This window comes from Vigna angularis, chromosome 8 (assembly GCF_016808095.1).
Source record: "Vigna angularis cultivar LongXiaoDou No.4 chromosome 8, ASM1680809v1, whole genome shotgun sequence".
NCBI classification, from domain to species: domain Eukaryota; kingdom Viridiplantae; phylum Streptophyta; class Magnoliopsida; order Fabales; family Fabaceae; genus Vigna; species Vigna angularis.
This window is the reverse complement of record NC_068977.1, coordinates 30355803-30374384: the sequence shown is the minus strand read 5'-3', so window position 1 is coordinate 30374384 and position 18582 is coordinate 30355803. Positions and strand designations below refer to the sequence as shown.

Sequence of the window (18582 nt, the reverse complement as noted above, 5' to 3'; positions counted from 1 at the left end):
AACAAAACCCTACCCGTCTTTCAGATTTTCAAATTTTTTTTTTATTTATTTTTTTTTTAAAACTCAGAAAGAAATCAGACCGACACCAGACGGTTGCAGCGACCGGAACTGTAGCCACAGTGGATTTGCTCAGCTATAAAACGGGTATCCCTTCGGGGTCGAGCGACATTTTCTGATTTTACTCTCTGTCTAACCTTCTCTTTCTCCCTCTTCCTCTCTTCCTTGAGCGTCTGAGTTCTGCGAGGAGCCTCTGCCCCCGTGTGCTTTCGGAGGCGTCCCAGTGCTGCGACGAGCTTCTGTAAGCCCTTCCACTTCCAGGTAAGTCTTCTGAGCTCTTCGATCTTCTTTCTTTCCTTTAAGTTTTTCCTTTTTGTTTTTCTTCCTTCCATCCCTCCTTCTCTGCTTTTCTGTTCTTTCGATCTTTCCTTCTCTGTTTTTTTCGTTTTTCTTTTCCTTTACGATTTCTAGTTTATTTTTTTACTCTCTAGCTTTCTGCATCTGCCTTCCTTTCTTGTTCCCTTTTCTGTTTTTTTCTTTTCTGCTTTCCTTTCCTGCAAGCTCTTTATTTTCTCCTGCTTTCCGCTTTGTCTGCTTTTATTTCCGTCTTGCCCTTCTTTGCTTTTCTTTCTGAGTCCTCTTTTCTCTTTTTTTTTTTTAAAAAATTTAAAAAACTTAAAACACTTAAGAACACAACTGTCTTAAACTTAAGGGGTATATAGGCTGGAAACCAGACGTTAATCTCCCTTCGATTGAAGGTATGGCAGAGACAATCGGGTAGAACAACGCCACGTACCCCATAAAAACAGAAAACTTAAAAAGAGAAAATTATTTGAAAGAACCGAACATGGACAATATGGACAAAGACAAAAGGACATAGATCCGTTTAGGACCCTCTTGCAAGGACCGTGAAACAGATCCGAGACCAGACACTGAAATAACAAGGACTGACCAGACAAAATAAACTTAAAAGGAAACAAAAACACATAAAGAAAACACTGAAAAAACTTTTTGTTTTATGCTTTTGTTATGTTTTTGTTCTTTTTATTTTTATATTTTTTTTTTGTATGAAAACTTAGAGAGGAAAGATGAGCGAGATGGAGATGGAGAGGTACACCGGTCAGCGGTGGCGACCTACTGACGATCAGGTCAGAATGATGACCAATATTTACAATTACGGGGTCACACATCCCAGCAGAGCGCAAGTCGTCGAGATTGCGTCTCGACTAAGGGTTTTCGCAGATGTCAGCGAATACAATGTGCACTGCTGGTTTAACAACCACGGCAATCGGGTCAGGCGCTGGCAAGCGGAGATAGACCCCACTGGCACTCAGTTTTCACAACTGCCGCTATACATGTATGGTAAGCATCCTGATCACCTCCACCCCTTTTTTTTGAAAATTTCCCTCTTCATTTTATTATTGACAAAAAAATTTTGTTTGTTTTTTTTTTTTGGAAAGAATACGACTGGGTGATCATGAGGGCGCCGAGGCTGTTGGACTTGTTCCCCGTTCCGATCATCATTGACGACGACAGGGACGGACGACAAATCGCTCCACCCATGCTTCTCACATTCCGGACCAGAGCTCCCTCGACGGAGCTCTGCCTCAGACCACCGCAACCAGCTCGGGAATTTTTTCGCTGAATTGTTGTTTTTTTTTTTTATTTTCATGGTTTGTAATATTAACGATCACCAGTGATCGAACCTTGAACAATCTTTTATTTGCTTTTGTTTATTTTCTGCTCTTTTTTTGTTTTTTTATTTGAATTTGTGACTTTGCACTTCTTTGTTATATCTGCTTTTTTTCTTTTTTATGCATTTTTATTTTATTTATCAAATGTTAAGATCGTATGAGTATTCAGAATGATGTCTTTGTTCAAAAACATCTCTCCGACCTTACTGTGAATCTTGCCCAAATGATGAAATAAAATTAGATTTTTATGGTTTTTCTTTGATTTCAGTCTAAACAAAATTTCTAATCTAAACGAAAAAATGGAAAACCGGGTTCATCAGAAAACAAATTATTTACGGAAAAATGACTTCGAATGAAATGAGAGCCAAAGCGAACGCCATGAGCATGAAGAACACAATTTTGAAAACATTATGCATATGAGACAATGAAATGGGAAGAGAAGAACAAAGAACTCGTAAAACAAAATGAACAGTTTGAAATTTTGATGACCCCCTTTTTTTTTGAATTGTATTATTTTATATATTTTTTACTTGTTTTCTTCCACGACATCCTTGAGGAGCGAGTTTGTGCTCAATGGAATATACCCGTGATGCTTTAGTCATTGTCATTTCCCTTTATTTTACTTTTAAAACTCAGTGTGATATGAATCGTGTCGAAGAGCAAAAGATGAAAAAGTCGGATAATTTTATTGAAAGAAGTAACACAGAATACAACAAAATTTTCACAAAACAGTGTTAATATCGCTTAGTAGCATCCCCTATCTCAGAATCATCATGCGTAAAACTTTTTTACCGCATCCGAATTAACTGGCAAAGGTAACTCCTCTCCGTCCATCCTTGTGAGGATTAGTGCCCCTCCAGAGAATGCCTTCTTTACCACGAATGGCCCTTCATAATTTGGGGTCCATTTGCCTCTGAAATCCCTTTGTATGGGCAATATCTTCTTTAACACCAGTTCGCCTTCATGGAATTCCCTTGGATGTACTTTTTTGTCGAAAGCTTTTTTCATTCTTCTTTGATACAATTGCCCGTGGCACACCGCTGTCAGTCTCTTCTCTTCGATGAGATTGAGCTGGTCAAACCGAGCTTGAACCCACTCAGCTTCCTCCAATTGGGTTTCCAATAAAATTCGTAGAGATGGGATTTCCACCTCAAATGGAAGCACTGCTTCCATCCCATACACCAGCGAGAAAGGTGTTGCACCAGTGGACGTTCGTACTGAAGTACGATATCCATGTAAAGCAAAGGGAAGCATTTCATGCCAATCCTTGTAGGTGACCACCATCTTTTGCACGATCTTCTTGATATTCTTATTAGCAGCTTCTACTGCCCCATTCATTTTTGGACGGTAAGGAGAAGAATTAAGATGATGAATTTTGAACTCCTCGCATAATTTTGCCATCATCCGGTTGTTCAGGTTGGTAGCATTATCAGTGATGATCTTGTTAGGCAGCCCATATCTGCAGATCAATTCCCTTTTTATGAATCTGGTCACCACCTTTCTAGTCACGTTGGCATAAGAAACGGCTTCGACCCACTTGGTAAAGTAATCGATTGCGACCAGTATGAAGCGGTGTCCATTTGACGCTTTTGGCTCTATAGCTCCAATAACATCTATCCCCCACATTGAAAACGGCCATGGTGCAGACAACACATTCAAAGTCGTGGGCGATACATTGATATTGTCTGCATGCATCTGACATTTCTCGCACCTCCTTACATGTGTACAACAATCATTTTCCATGGTTAACCAGAAGTAACCAGCTCTCAGGATCTTCCTAGCCATTGAGTGCCCATTCATGTGGGTGCCGAATGTACCTTCGTGTACTTCTTTCAATATCAATTCGGCCTCTTTTGTATCTACACATCTGAGGAGAATCATGTCATGATTTCTCTTGTATAAAATGTCCCCACTTAAAATAAAACTACCAGCCAACCTTCGTAACGACCTTTTATCGTTTTCAGATGCTTTTTCAGGATATTCTTGGGTCTTAAGATAGTGCTTGATATCGAAGTACCAAGGTTTACCATCCACCTCCTCCTTGATGAACTGGCAATATGCTGGCTCCGCATGGCTCTTCATTTCAATCACTGGTAATTCTGTATTCGGGTCAACCTCAAACATGGATGACAAAGTAGCCAACGCGTCTGCTAACTGGTTATCTTCCCGTGGTATGTGGTTAAATGTGATGAAGTCGAAACACTCCATTAATCCTTTGATGTATGCCTGGTAGGGGATTAATTTTGAGTCTCTTGTTTCCCACTCTCCCTTCAACTGGTTGATGACTAAAGCTGAATCTCCATATACTTCCAGAATTTTCACTTTGAACTCTATTGCCGCCCGAATACCCATAGCGCAGGCTTCATATTCTGCAATGTTATTCGTGCAATCAAAACACAGCCTTGATGTCATGGGCATATACTGCTGCTCTGGAGAGATTAGTACTGCCCCTATGCCATGCCCCATCATATTTGACGCTCCATCAAATAGTAATATCCATGTTTCTTCGTCTCGGTATTTCCTGCCTTCTTTGAATAGAGCCATGATATCTTCATCAGGAAACTCGGGTTGCATTGGCTGATAATCACTGATGGGTTGATGCGCCAGGTATTCTGCTAATGCACTACCTTTGACGGATTTCTGAGTGACGTATACGATGTCATACTCTGACAATAGCACCTGCCACCGAGCTATCCTTCCAGTGAGAGCGGGCTTTTCAAAAATAAACTTGATAGGATCCATCTTGGATATCAACAACGTAGAGTGACTCAACATGTATTGCCTTAGGCGATGAGCGGCCCATGCCAATGCACAACAAGTTCGCTCTAACGATGAATATCGTTGTTCGCAGTCTGTGAATTTCTTGCTCAAGTAATATATCGCATGCTCCCTTTTTCCAGCTTCATCATATTGACCCAATACACAACCCATTGACCTTTCCAATACAGTTAAGTACAAAATGAGTGGTCTTCCTGGCTCGGGCGGACGCAATACAGGTGGGTCTTGCAGGTATTGTTTGATTTTTTCAAAAGCGGCTTGACAATCCTCGTTCCAAACCATAACCTGATTCTTTCGTAGCAACTTGAACATTGGTTCGCAGGTAGCGGTTAATTGGGAGATGAATCTAGCAATGTAGTTCAATCTACCCAGAAAACCGCGAACCTCCTTCTCTGTGCTAGGCGCAGGCATTTCTGATATCGCTCGCACTTTGTCAGGATCCACTTCTATCCCCTTTTTGCTAACCATGAAGCCCAACAACTTCCCGGATTTCACTCCAAATGTGCATTTGGCAGGGTTTAACCTGAGTTTATAATTTCTCAATCTCTCAAATAATTTCTTCAAGTTGAGGACATGTTCTTCTTCTGATTCAGACTTTGCAATCATATCATCCACATAAACCTCGATCTCCTTGTGCATCATATCATGAAAAAGTGTCACCATCGCCCTTTGATATGTTGCCCCGGCATTCTTGAGCCCAAAAGACATTACCTTATAACAAAAGGTCCCCCACAACGTGATGAAGGTCGTCTTTTCCATGTCCTCAGGCGCCATCTTAATCTGATTATACCCCGAGAAACCATCCATGAACGAAAATAGTGAGTACTTGGCTGTATTGTCAACTAAAGTGTCGATGTGTGGTAACGGGAAGTTATCCTTCGGACTTGCACGATTCAAATCACGATAGTCGACACACATTCGAACCTTCCCATCTTTCTTAGGCACTGGTACAATATTCGCCACCCATTGTGGGTATTTAGCCACAGCCAGAAATCCTGCGTCGAATTGCTTCTGTACCTCTTCCTTAATTTTCAATGACATTTCTGGTTTCATTCTTCTTAGTCTTTGCTTGACTGGAAGGCATTCCTGCTTAAGTGGGAGCTTGTGTTGCACAATATCGGTATCCAAACCTGGCATGTCTTTGTAAGACCAAGCGAAAACATCCTTAAACTCCTTCAGTAGGGCTCGCAGCCCTTCCCTCACTTCCTTTTTCATGCTAGTACCGATTTTTACTTCCTTTATCTCTCCTTCATCTCCTAAGTTGAGTATTTCAACATTCTCCTGATGGGGTTTTATCTCTTTAGACTCTTGTTCCACTAATCTCAAGAGCTCTGGAGAGAGTTCCGGGTCATCTTCCGGATCATCTTCCGGACCATCTTCCGGATCATCTTCCGCATTAATGACAGGGTGCTCCCACTTAGGGATATTGACATTTTTATTTTCAAAACATTCATTGTCATATATTTCAATTGATTTAAACATCACGGGTAAATCCAGAGTCTTCCAATTGTTGAGTTGTACACCTGGGGAACAAACCCACACGAAGTTTAAGCTTTCAGATCTTGCTTCCTCTTCCACCACCGCTATATGACTAGTGTTTACCCATCCAGCACTGCGAAAACTCTCTTTGATACCACAAATGTGGATTTTCTTTGCCCTTGGTTCCCGTTTCCCCATTCGAGCCAGACTGCGTTCCTTCCTTTCCTCAATCACCTTCTTGTTATCTTCCTTGCTGGGTCTATACCCCAGGCCATATCTGTTTTTGTTCCCAATTACATCCAATGGGAATGTACGTCCTTGTCCATACTTGCCTAAACCATTCCCGAACTTATAACCTTCTTTCAGCATGACCTTGGCCATCATGATAGAGGTGCATGATAAATGTGGGTTCTTAGGGAACGGCTCAATATAGGTGTTTCCCACGATTTCTAATGATTGAAAAGCTGTTTCCAGAGCTTCCTCAGCTGCCTCTATGTAACGGGTGGAGGATGGGCCACTCACAAGGAGATCCTCCTCTCCAGAAACTATGATCAACTTATCTCCCATGATATATTTCAGTTTTTGGTGCAATGTGGAGGGCACAACTCCCGCTGAATGGATCCATGGACGGCCTAACAGACAGCTATAAGCTGGGAGGATATCCATGACCTGGAAAGTAATTTGAAAGACATATGGACCAATTTGGACAGGCAATTCAATTTCTCCCATCACTACCCTTTTACTGCCATCAAACGCCCTCACAATCATAGAGCTTGGCTTCATATGCATTCCATCACAGGGTAGCTTCTCTAATGTCGATTTTGGCATGACATTCAGAGAGGAACCATTGTCCACCAAGACACGCGCTATAACGTGATCTAAACATTTCACAGAGATATGAAGAGCCTTGTTATGACCTCTCCCCTCAATGGGTATCTCCTCATCAGTAAAGGTGAGGTAATTATTAGAGATGATGTTGCCAACGATGCCCTCAAACTTGTTCAACGAAATACCATGCTCGACATGAGCCTCACTGAGTACCTTCATCAACAACTTTCTGTGAGAGGTAGAATGCATAAGCAATTCTAACAAGGAAATCTGAGCAGGCGTGCGATTCAACTGCTCCACCACCTTATATTCACTCTGTTGAATGAATTTTAAAAATTCGCAGGCCTCTTCCTCAGAGATTTCTTTCTTGTCTGCCTTGTCAGAACTCTCCCCTACTTGCACCCTTTCCCCTTTAAATGCTCCTTAGTATTTGCATCCATTGGTGTTTCATTATTACTAGCTCCTCTTCCCGTCAAATTTGGTGGCGTGAAGATTCGACCACTCCTCGTCATTCCGCCGATGCCTGATATATTTTCAACAACTGGATCCTGGCTAGAGAAATGGCTTTCAATGCATTGTCCTTCGTCGACTACATGTGTCTCATACCTCCAAGGGACAGCTTTCTCACTTTTGTAAGGAAAAGGAACTGGTGTATGGATGACAACGGGCGATCTTCCTTGAATTACTGGTGCAGGGGTGGTTCGAGTGAAGCGGATTATCAACGGCTCTGGCAAAGTTACATCTGGCTCCATACCAGTTTGTGCAAACACCTCCTCGTACTTGTCTTCATAGCACACTTGCATCAAATTCCTATCAAGCAGATCTTGTAGAAACTTTTCGAATTCAACGCATTCTTCGATAGAGTGCTCCGCGCATGGATGAAGTCCACATGCTCTCTCCAAATCATAATCCCCGTTTAAAAAACCCAACTTTAATAATTTCTTGAAAATAAACCTTCTGGAACTTCGGATCTTACTTGCATCCCTTATCAGTTCATGCTTCTTAATTTCAATGGCATTTGTCGAGGCATTACCATGTCCGGATAACGGATTAGTATCAATGCTAGGTTTATCTTCTTGGAATTTTAGCCACCCAGCGTTAATCAGGGCCTGCACTTTATGTTTGAAGGCCATACACCTCTCAGTTGAGTGACCCATGCCTTCCCCATGATAACTACACTTGGCATCCGCATCATAACCCCTAGGGTATGGAGGCTGCAGGGGTATCATTGGACATATAGCAACCAGACCCCTTTTGATGAGGTGAGGTAATAATTCAGTGTAAGTCATGGGGATGGGGGTGAAGTGGACAAAGTTTCTTTCCTGGGTTCTTTCCGGATAACCGCCTTGACCTACATTCGGATTTGGATTTGCACTTTGCCCAGTCCTCCAAGCATTACTTGTGACGGGTTGTGATTGGTAGAATCCTTGTTGTTGTTGAGGCCTGATTGGATGAGCAAAAGCCGCATTGGCTGAATATGGAGGCTGGCCCAGGTATGGTTTATAATTGTGAATAGGAGCCTGACCTCTCCATACAGGCATTGCCAATGTTGCATGCACATCTCCCTCTTTTTTCTTTCCTGGATTGAAAGAAGGCTTCTTTTTAGAGTTTTCCATCGTAGATGGACCGCCTGCAATCTTCCCACTCTTCACCCCAATCTCTATCCTCTCGCCAATTATGACGACGTCAGCGAAATTGGCGGACACATTCCCCACCATATATTCATAAAATGGTGGCTGAAGCGTATTTACGAACATTGCCACCATTTCTTTTTCAAACAAAGGTGGCTCCACTTGTGTGGCCAATTCTCTCCACCGTTGGGCATATTCCTTGAAGGTTTCATTGTCTTTCTTTCCCATATTCTGTAATTGTAGACGGTCCGGTGCTACATGCGTGTTGTATATATACCGTTTTACAAAGGCGTCGGCTAGATCTGCCCAACAATGGATTCGAGAGGGCTCCAAGTGGGTATACCAGTTTAATGCTACCCCAACCAAACTGTCTTGGAAAACATGGATGAGTAACTGGTCGTCATATGCGTACGCAGCCATTTTTCTGCAATACATGGCCAGATGGTTCTTAGGGCATGTATCACCCTTGTACTTCTCGAATTCGGGCGCCTTGAACTTATACGGTATTTTTACTCCAGGAACCAAACTTAGTCTTGCAACATTTCCGAACCCATAGTTTTTCATCCCTTCAATAGCCCTCATTTTTTCCTCCAGAATCTCCAGTCTGTTTTTAGCACCGTTACTGATGTCGATTCCTGCACGCGCCGCGGTTTGTGATGCGGCTCTTGCTGAAGAATCGTGGTTAACAATCATATGCGGTATCGTAGTCATTCTTGTTCCTTCAACTGTGATCGGTTCATTCGTTTGAGTACTTACCAAGGGAGCTGACACAGAGGTAGGTCCATGAGTGGTGATTGGTGGGATATCAATAGCTGTGGAGATGGGAAACGACACATGCCCCCCTTCGATATATTCTCCTACGGGAGGAGTATATCCTGAGGGTAATCCATACAACGGGAAAGGAATTGATTGGCTCGTAGCATTGAAAAATGGGGGATAAAAATGGGCATTCCCGCCAACCAGCGTAGATGAAGACTCTCCAGTAGCCTTCAGGGATTCAAGAGCAACCAAGATTTGTCCAACCTGGTCTTTCAACTGACTCATTTCAGCTTTGATGGATTCTTGTGACTCTTCCCAGCTTTCCATGATCCTTGAATTGGCTCGAGTCCTGTAGGGATGTCGTGGAAAGTTGGCCGTTTTTTTTTTTTTTTTACTGTTTTATTATTAACTTAAGTTAGATGAAATGCTTCAAACAAAAAGGAAAGAAAAAGGGAGAGGGAAAGAACAAGGAAAAAAGTGATGCATGCTAATGATAGGTGGAAATCATAAGATCCTGACAACATTAATGATGGAAATCGATACAAGTTGATACCATACAAAACATCTTAAGTCTTTCATATAGAGAAAATCTAACAAGACATGAATCACTTCCTAGCCCGAGCAGTGAAGGCCTTCATTTCGCCTACTAGCAATTTACAATGGTTAATAAAAAGCATTATCTCGGGAGGCGGGTTGCAAAAGTGGGTCGTAGCTTCGGCGTCCAACACCATCTTAGGGATATCTTCAATTGCTCCGTTCGCCAACATAGCCAGTTGGGAAAAATTTTCCTTCCAATGGTTCACAGCCTCTTCTTGCATCGCGATGTGGTCTTTCATTTGTTCTACCAAGGCATGATGCCTCTCTCCAAACTCCATTGACCTCCACCGTTCCTCTTGCTCTTCAATGTACTCCTCCATTTGTTTTATCATGGAGCGATGCTCTTCTTCGGCCTCTGCCAGCTTCCAACGCTCTTGGTTCATATTTGTCTCAAAAGACAAGGCCATTTCCTTCATCTCATGTCCCGCCTTTTCTACTTGAACCTGCGCTTCTCTTAGTCTCTTCAGAGCCTCTCGCTTATCTCTTTTAGCCTCTTCGTAGAGGAGCCTCCATTGTTTTCCTTCTTCTAATGCTGAGTTCTTTTCCTCCATTCTCATGGCCAGTTCTTTGCTTGCGGTTAAGAGGTCCTGTTTCAATTGGAATGCATAAACTCTTTCAGCCTTTTGACTTTTGACAATTTCTTCATAGGCCTGTGCTTTTTCTTCTTTATCATTCCTCATATCAACCAAATCATTGCGCGCAGTCTGCAATTCTTTTCCTAACCTATCATTCTGCTCCCTCAGTTTTTTCATCTCTATCTTCAATTGCTTCACCTCATCGCTTTCTAGTTCTTGGGATGGCCCTTCGTTAGCTAGCTGATGAACGATCGGTTTGAAAGGCAATTTGACTTCCTTTACCCTTTCCCAAATCCAGGTGTGATAATTAATTTTGTCGTCCATCACCCCCAATCTTAAATCCTTTTCTGCTCGCATAACATTTTCCCAAGCACTTCTGACTTTCCTCAATATTTCAGTGAAGTGCCCATCCTCATAATAGATGAACAACGTTGTAAGGTATTCCGGCGAGGGTGCCCCTTTCATGGGACGTCCGAATTGCCTTTGAACCAAAATAGGGTTATAATTTATGCAATATCGGGTACCTATGAGGGGTACATTGGAAAATGGGCTACAATAATGGATAGAGGGCTTAGTTTCAAGCCAAGGGAGACGCCATCTTACTTTTCCTCCATTCAAACTGGCAAAGAATTGGGCCCATTCATTCCCTCCTTTGTCTTTGAGCCCCTGGTGTGAAGGATCTTCCGTCGGACGCCTGATATCACCCGACCGCTTACACAGACGCGCAGTCATCCACACATACAACGCCGATAGACAGCAAAGTATTTTCTTCCCTTTTCTCTCGTGGCAAAAACTCATGGTCCCATAAACATCCGCAAGGACCGCTGTTACGGGATTCTCGGATCTCGTCTTTTTTGCCACGAAAACATCAATAGCGGTATAATCCACAAAGCCCTCTACTTTAGGAAACAACACGATGCCATACACGGTAAGAGCTAACACGTCCATGAAAGTCTCCCAATCTTCCCCCTCTGCTAGATAATGCAAGTGCTGCTCCAAAAATCCTTGTGTCAGTCCACGTACTTGATTCCTTGTTACCAACCTGTCTTCAAGTTCTTTGGGATGTAGTTTCATTATGGCAGCAATAGTCGCGATAGAGGCATGATGTTCCAAATGCTGATATGGCGTGGTATCCTCAAGTGGCATTCCCAGAATGTGCTCAAACTCCTCTATAGTTGGTGCTAGCTGAAAATCTTGAAAGGTGAAGCATCTTAGCGGGGAATCATAATACTGTGCGAAGGCTGTGATAGCAGGCGACGACACTTCTACCTCCATCAGACTCAACAGGTTACCATATCTCTTCTTAAAGGTTTGTCTCTTTATGGTTTTTAGCCTTCTGCCCAACTTTATCAGACTTGTCAAGTTTCCACCGTGAGTCTTCAGGTGAGATTTATTTCTTAACATGAGGGACTCAGTATGTTGTGTAGCACCAGATCTTATATCGACTTCCATTTTCGCGATATCAAGTGAATACTGGATGATTTCCCCTAAAATTAGCATGTTACCGAATGATGCATGGTAAAGTGAGGTAAAATAAAATGATTAACAAAAATGCATGGACAGCATGAGAATGCAAAAACAATATTATTTATTTATTTTATTTTATTTTATTTTATTTTTTTTGAAATAGAATGAACAGTATGAGGGTTAGAGGAATACACATTTCTCCCTTCGTGGCCTATCAAAGGTTGAATGACTAAAGTTCTAAGGCCAAATATATGCACTCACAGGGACAACTTCCTAATGCTTAAATCAGGCCACCAGAGCTATGGCTCTTTTCACTGTTTCTCCACAACAGTCAGAGTAATCAACTAGGTGTGGAGACACAAATGAAAAGAACAGACTCTGGCTGGGGTTCTCACGATAGCCAAACAGGAAGTACATCCCAGAGTGACACCGCTACACAACCCCTCTATTTCTAAGTTGCGCTCAGACTCGGGTATAGGGCCTCACTCATGATATGCATATGATGTGTGTGTGTGAAGGGAGAATGCAACTGTACACCCCAAACCCTCACCTGCAAAACAACCAGAAAATTCCCAGGCAGATATAACATGTTTTCTACCTTAGGATTCAATATAATCAAAACAAACACATATACAATTACGACAAATATCAAACAAAGATAAAGAAAAAGAAAGGGAAGAAAAATACAAAAAAAACCACATTGAATTCGCACATCTAATTAAATGGCCTGACTCTCTGGTGGTCCCCAGTGGAGTCGCCATCTGTCGCAACCGGAATCGCGACGGGACGACGATCCGAAAAAGAAAACAGGTTTTTGAAAAAAAGATTTTGGAGTCGCCACCATAGTTTATTCTGGAAAACTACGGAAAAACCATAAAATGATAAGGCATAGTCAAATTGAACCAGATTCTTGGTTCGGGAGTCGGTTACGTGTAGGGAAGGTATTAGCACCCTACAACGCCTGCCATAAGGCAGTACCTTTAACTAAATGCGCGAATGTGGATGTGGTTTTCAAAGTATTTAACTTCCCCTTAAAATAAAACGCTAAAGAAAACAAACAATTTTTTAGCTTTTTTGGGCCCGACAAGGATTGACCTTGCTCCTACGTATTCTCATGCAGAATGAGAAATCAGGGTTACGTAGTTCTTTTGAAACTGTTTGAGAAATTTGTTTGGAAAATTGTTTGGAAACTTGTTATGGATAATTTGGATTTTTGGGAAAATGAGCCTGACAAGGACTGGCCTTGCTCCTACGTATCTCCACTTTTGATGGAGAATCAAGGATCACGTAGTTCTGGCAAGGCGATATTGTTTGTAGTTTTGAAAAAGTGAATGTTTTCAGTTTTTGAAGATTTTATACTTTTTTGGTATTTTTATTGTAATATTTATATTTTTTGCGTAATGAGTACTAGGCTGATGCGTACGATCGCACGAGCACCCACACAGCTTTTTCCTTTATTGTTTTGCGTAATGAGTACTAGGCTGATGCGTACGATCGCACGAGCACTCACACGGCTTTTTCCTCTTATTGTTTTGCGTAATGAGTACTAGGCTGATGCGTACGATCGCACGAGCACTCACACGGCTTTTATTTATTTTATATTTGGGCAATAAGTATTAGGCTGATGCGTACGATCGCACGAGTACTCATACCGATGTTTATTACATTAAATGTTTTTTAAAGTTTTATATATTTTTTATTATTTACAATTTTTTTATAATTTTTATACAAAAACAACCTAAACAAGTTACATGCAATAAAACCAACTAATAATAAAAAAAAGAGAAAGGCCCACTAGGAGTAGGGGTACATAGATAAAAACCAGGGGCGCGTGCGGAGTAAGATTGGGACTCCTTTAGTTTGGGCCGAAACCTTCTGGATCTGTATCCGCCAGGGGTGTCAAGATAAAACTGGAGGTGCATTGAGTATCTAGTTGTCCGGCCCAATTGCTTTTTTATATTTGTTTGCAGAAATTGATGGGTTTAAACCTAAATGGAAGGAGGTGTAAAGATGAAAACCGGGGACTGCATGAAGGAGAAAGCTGTTTTTATTATTTTTTTATTATTTTTATTAAGAAACCAAAACGGGCTCCAAGCCCAAACTCTTCTTCAGGGTTTTTCTCAATTCTGACTGAGACCAAAGGAAGCAAATTCCCTTCTTCCTAGACTTGGCAGCCACAGCGTGGGGAGACTCTTTCTTCCATGGCCACCGCGGCGTGGCTCGCGATAGGGAAGGCGCTGGTGACGGCTGGCGAGGGGTTGGCGGAGTGGATATCACGGTAGCAGGTTGGTGAATCGGATGATCGACGCTGGAGCTCGTGGTGGCGGGTATTGACCTAGGAGAGAAGAAGACGGCGGCTACGAGGTAGAGGCGGCGACGCCCTCCATAACTGAAGTTGCCGACGAAGATGGCAAAGGCGGAGAACGACGGTGACCGGATCTGAAGTGTGCTGTTGATGAAGGTCGCGATAGACATACGCGGAGGTAAAGGATGGTGGTTCGGGTTTGGATCAGGGGCGACGGGCAAAGGCTGAGGCAGAGTCTCCGATGACACTCAAATTTGGTTTTCTGTTTGTTAGGATGATGAAACGGAGGAAATAGATGAAGACTAAGGTGCTGCCATGAAATGGTATAAGGATGGCCGTGAGGCGTGTTGGAGATGAAGGTGATGATATTGGTTGTGTGTGAATATGGAGGATGGGCAGTTACTAGTAGCAGTGGGCATAGGGGTGAGGAGATAGATGTTGGGTGAGATAATAAAGAAGATGATGAAGTTGGTAATCTGTAAGGTGGCTGTGGGAATAAGTGTTTAGAGATAAAAATGAAGATGAAGAAGGATGAAGATAAGGGTGATGGCCGTGAGGTGCTAGATGTGAGAGTGATGAAGTTGGTTGTGTATAAGGGTTAAAGGTTCAGTGTTGGAACAGTATTGGAAACGGAAGTGATGATGTAGTATTGGAAACGGAAATGATGATATTGGCCGTATGGCAACGATGAAGATGGATGTTGGCCTTCATAGCCGTGGGTGTCAAGATGATCGTGCAGTAAGAACAGACATGTACAAATATTCACAACACTAAGCATCTATTTAACAGCAACATGCAAAACTCAGCAACCAAAGAGACATATTCAAAGACAACGTAACAAAGGCATATTCAAGGTCAATTAAACAAAATCAGAAAAAACATGGAGGGCATTACTTACCTCTTGGAGCTCCTTTCCGATGGTCTCCTCCTCTCTCTCTGGCTTTCCTTTTTTTTTTCAACGAGTTCCTTCCCCAGTTCTTCAAGTGATGTGCCTCCTCCTCTTTTGGATTGACCTCCCCTTTTCCTTTACTTTTTGTGATCGCAGGTATTAAGATGATGGACGTTGGCTGTGAGGTCCTTTTGAAGGGATGAAGATGTTGTTGCGGAATGATGAGGGAAAGGACGATGGTGAGGGGTTCTATGGGATGGTTCCTTTAGGAACAGAGTGAGGTCGAACTGGAAGTTTGAGCTGGATTTTGATGAGTGAAAAGGAAGCACTGGAAAATAGAAGGATTCTCTGAATCTGTGGAGTGATCAAAAGCCCAAAAAAAAAGATGTTTCCCCCCCCCCCCCTTTTCCCTCTGCTGCTTGCTTTCTTTTATAGCCAAATCTCAGAACCCGTGAGCCTCCCAATCTGTTCAGAATTCTTCCCGTGATCCTCTTTTCTTTGCATGCTGAGCTACAGTTTTTTGGCCGTGAGAAAATAGGGTGAGGGCCCCTCAATCTTGTCTTCTTCTTCATACTGTGGACACCCTGTGCGTGTGGTTGCTTCCTCCTCTGTGCATGCTGGATGGTGATGCTGGAGATGGGAAACCTTGGTGGAAAGCTTAGACCAATTTTAAAATGTAGCCACCAACTTTATGGACGCTCGGTCAATAACGCAAACAAACGACCGTTCACGAAAGTGAACGAACGCCCATAGTCTGAATCAAACCGAACGCTCACAATCAGTAATACAGAACCAAGAGCGAGCGTTAAAAACACACATGTCCAAGACCGGACGTCCAGACAAAGAGCGAACGTTCATTAATACAAACGCTTAAACACCTGGGGGCCACACATGAAAGGCCGAACGGTTGAATAGTCACCTGCGGACGAGCGGCAGAAGAGCAGGACGAGCGGTAGATGAGGTAGTGATCGTCACTGAGAATGGACGAATGGTTGCATGCAGGGTAGGAGACGAACGTCAGAGGACGAACGCTTGATCAAAGAGGACGAACGCTCGCAAGCTTGAATACTGGCCGAACGGTTAAGTTGAGGTCGAACGGTTGAAACTGAGGACGAACGTCCTAAATTAACACATGGCCGAACGGCCGAATAGTGAACGCTTGAGGATGAGAATTGCCGAACGTTAATGATACTAAATGGCCGAACGTCTGAGGACGAGCGGTTGACTCTTGGCATGACCGAACGTCTTTAACACTTGAGGCCCAGGATGACCGAACGGTTGAACATTAGAAATGTCGAACGTCCAAATGGCATGAATGGCCGAACGGTCGAGCTGAGTTGCCGAACGGCTGCTATTGCTCAAGAACGAACGGTTTCAGTAACAGTGGGGAAGGACGAATGGTCACTGTTTGGACGAGCGACCACAGTAACAGTGGGGAAGGACGAACGGTCACTGTTTGGACGAGCGACCCCAGTAACAGTGGGGAAGGACGAACGGTCACTGTTTGGACGAGCGACCCTTATTTTTTATTTTATTTTTTATTTTATTATTCTATTTATTTATTTTTTTATTATATATTTTTTATTTGTTTCCTTTTGATGAAAATAAATTTTATTTAATCAACCCGGACGAAATTGAGTGTTGACACATCTGAATCGAACACTTCGACCCCTTCTTCCCCCAACATTTTCAAATCATCAATTAAAGGTTTCAAGTAAACATCAATGTCATTTTCAAGTTGTCTAGGACCCGATATCATCATGGACAATATCACATATTTTCTCACAACAAAGGAGAAAGATTGTATATCATCAACATGACTGACCATGAACTGTGTTTGCTACTTAAGTTCCCATAAGGATTCACGCCATTAGTTGCAAGTGCAAGTCTTAAGTTTCTTGGATCTGCACCAACTTCTGGAAATGTTTCATCGATCTTCTTCCATTGTGGTGACTCAGCTGAGTGTCGAAGAAGATTATCGCACTTTCTTCCGGCAATGTGCCATTTAAGGTTCTTTGTATCTTCTCTAACAGAAAACATACGTTTCAACCTAGGTATTATAGGCAAATACCACATCACCTTAGCAGGTGCATCATCATTACCTTCATCACCAGTGTTTCTGTCATTTTTCTTTTTAAACTGTGATAAACCACATGTTGGACAATACTTTAGTGAAACAAACTCTTTTATGTATAAAACACAATCATTAGGACAAACATGTATCTTTTGATATTCCAGACCCATTGGACATAAAATTTTCTTTGCCTCGTAATTACGAATAAGTAGAGTATTATTTTTTGGAAGCATCTCCTTCAACAACTCCAACAACTCTGTGAAACTTTTATCGATCCATCCATTCCTTGCTTTTAAACTAAACAACTTCAAAATTGCAGACAGACGTGTAAAGTTCGAGCATCTTGGGTACAACGGTTGCTCTGAATCATTTATAAGAGAATCATACAAATTAGCTCTTCCAAAATTATCTTCACCAACATCACGTATCATGTCCTCTAAATGATCACTCAATCATTCTTCCACATATTCCATTCCTCGTGACGTGGTAGGCTGGTCTAGTACTTCTCCATGTCAAGTCCAAACGGTATAAGTTCTCATTATGACGAACATGAATAGATGGTCACACATATTGCCTAAGTCTTGGAGTATTTGATTAAGACAACGAACATAAGGACAAAATTATGTCATGTTCACAAACTTTGCATTTTGTTCAACATATTGCAAGAACTCCAAGACACACTTTTCATATTCTTTACTGATGCGACGTTCATTCATCCAACTTCGATCCATACTATGTTCGTAACATACTTCATCAGTTTCAATTTTTGAACTCTCACAAGGTTAGGCCCTACCCATGCTAAGAAGTCTAACATGATAAATTTGATAAGATTTCGACAATATTTCGCATTGGTCTCCGAAATACACGAAATGAGAGTAGTCAAGGATGACAACAATCATATATGCATCCGGAGAATAACACAAATTATCTGAACCAAAGTTTTATCAATTTTATCCATAAACTCCAACGTACATGTTATAGCAAATTATGAAAAATAATTTTCCCAAACTGTCCAATCGGACAATTCAAAATTTAATACAAATGATTAAAAGATTAATCGTTTGTTTTAAATTTCAAACGAGAATTAAGTTTCACTCAATGATTTGATACTTATAATCTAACATGCCAATCATAACAACACAACAAACTTTATCATATGTTTTAACTAACAACCCAATCACATGCATATTCAAAAGCCAATAACATGCATACCCAAAAGCCAATAACATGCATACACAAAATGTTTTCAACAAGAAAGTTAACCTTCTTAACAAATTAAAAACGCAGTGCAGGGAAATGGAGGAGTGCACCATTCAAGAACTGAAGAAATCGCAGCCTAAAAATGCTCAAAATCGTCGCCCAAAAACATGCGCAAAACTGCACAAAAACGCAACAAAAACACATTTTAATCAATTCAAATGGAAGAGAATTCATCAAAGAGTAATTTAATCCGAGTAAAACTAAGTTTAAACGGTGAATAAGAGAGAAAACACACCTGAAAATGCAATG

At 41.9% G+C, this 18582-nt stretch overlaps 2 protein-coding genes across 2 annotated transcripts; both read right to left on the bottom strand.

Annotated features, from left to right (window-relative positions):
* Window positions 1–2462: 2462 nt before the first annotated feature.
* Window positions 2463–7025, bottom strand: LOC128193800 (uncharacterized). The gene has a single exon (XM_052867909.1). The coding sequence runs from the start codon at window positions 7023–7025 to the stop codon at window positions 2463–2465; it is 4563 nt and encodes a 1520-aa protein (XP_052723869.1).
* A 143-nt stretch (window positions 7026–7168) lies between these two features.
* Window positions 7169–9493, bottom strand: LOC128193799 (uncharacterized). The gene has a single exon (XM_052867908.1). The coding sequence runs from the start codon at window positions 9491–9493 to the stop codon at window positions 7169–7171; it is 2325 nt and encodes a 774-aa protein (XP_052723868.1).
* Window positions 9494–18582: the final 9089 nt, after the last annotated feature.